Source organism: Apteryx rowi, unplaced genomic scaffold (assembly GCF_003343035.1).
Source record: "Apteryx rowi isolate R43461 unplaced genomic scaffold, aptRow1 scaffold_13, whole genome shotgun sequence".
NCBI lineage: Eukaryota > Metazoa > Chordata > Aves > Apterygiformes > Apterygidae > Apteryx > Apteryx rowi.
Genome location: NW_020447530.1, coordinates 3763258 through 3763900, shown reverse-complemented (window position 1 = coordinate 3763900; position 643 = coordinate 3763258). Strand labels below are relative to the sequence as shown.

Sequence of the window (643 nt, the reverse complement as noted above, 5' to 3'; positions counted from 1 at the left end):
GGGGCGGCGCTGCCTTTCCGGGTGCATCGCTGGGCTGCAGCAATCGCAGCCGTGGGAGGGGTGCTCCAGGGGGGCAGGATGCATCCCGGGCGCAGGGACCCCCAAACTGGGATGTGGGGAGGGGGGAGGGTCCGGCGGAGCTGCCCCGTGTCCCCTCTTCCCTGCAGACGTGGATGAATGTGCCGCCGGCCCCTGTCACCCGGCGGCCACCTGCGCCAACAGCCCCGGCTCCTTCTCCTGCCGCTGCGCGCCCGGCTACGAGGGCGACGGCTTCCGCTGCGCCGCCGGTACGGCCGCTGCCCCGCCGGCACCCTCCTTCCCCGCTCCCGTGGGGTATTCCCCCCCGCTTCCCCCTGCGCCAGGGCATCCGTGACGGTGACGTCCCCCCCCCACGCAGAGCCCGCGGAGCAGCCCCGCAGCCTGTGCGAGCGCTGGCGGCAGAGCCTGCTGGAGCACTACGGCGGCAGCCCCCGCGGCGACCAGTACGTGCCGCAGTGCGACGCGGCAGGGGCCTTCGCCCCGCGGCAGTGCCACGGCGACAGCGGCTACTGCTGGTGCGTGGACCAGAGCGGCCGCGAGCTCCAGGGCACCCGCTCCGAGCCYGGCAGCCCCCCGCCATGTAAGAGCGCCCAGGGCTCGCGGC

At 75.5% G+C, this 643-nt stretch overlaps 1 protein-coding gene across 1 annotated transcript in view; it reads left to right on the top strand.

Annotated features, from left to right (window-relative positions):
- The window catches only part of NID2 (nidogen 2), an 11703-nt gene that overhangs the window by 6429 nt on the left and 4631 nt on the right, over positions 1 to 643 (top strand). The window contains exons 5-6 of the mRNA XM_026056071.1: positions 9 to 303; positions 363 to 619. Of these exons, the coding sequence (XP_025911856.1) occupies positions 9 to 303; positions 363 to 619 (552 nt within the window). The remainder of the gene's footprint in view (positions 1 to 8; positions 304 to 362; positions 620 to 643) is intronic.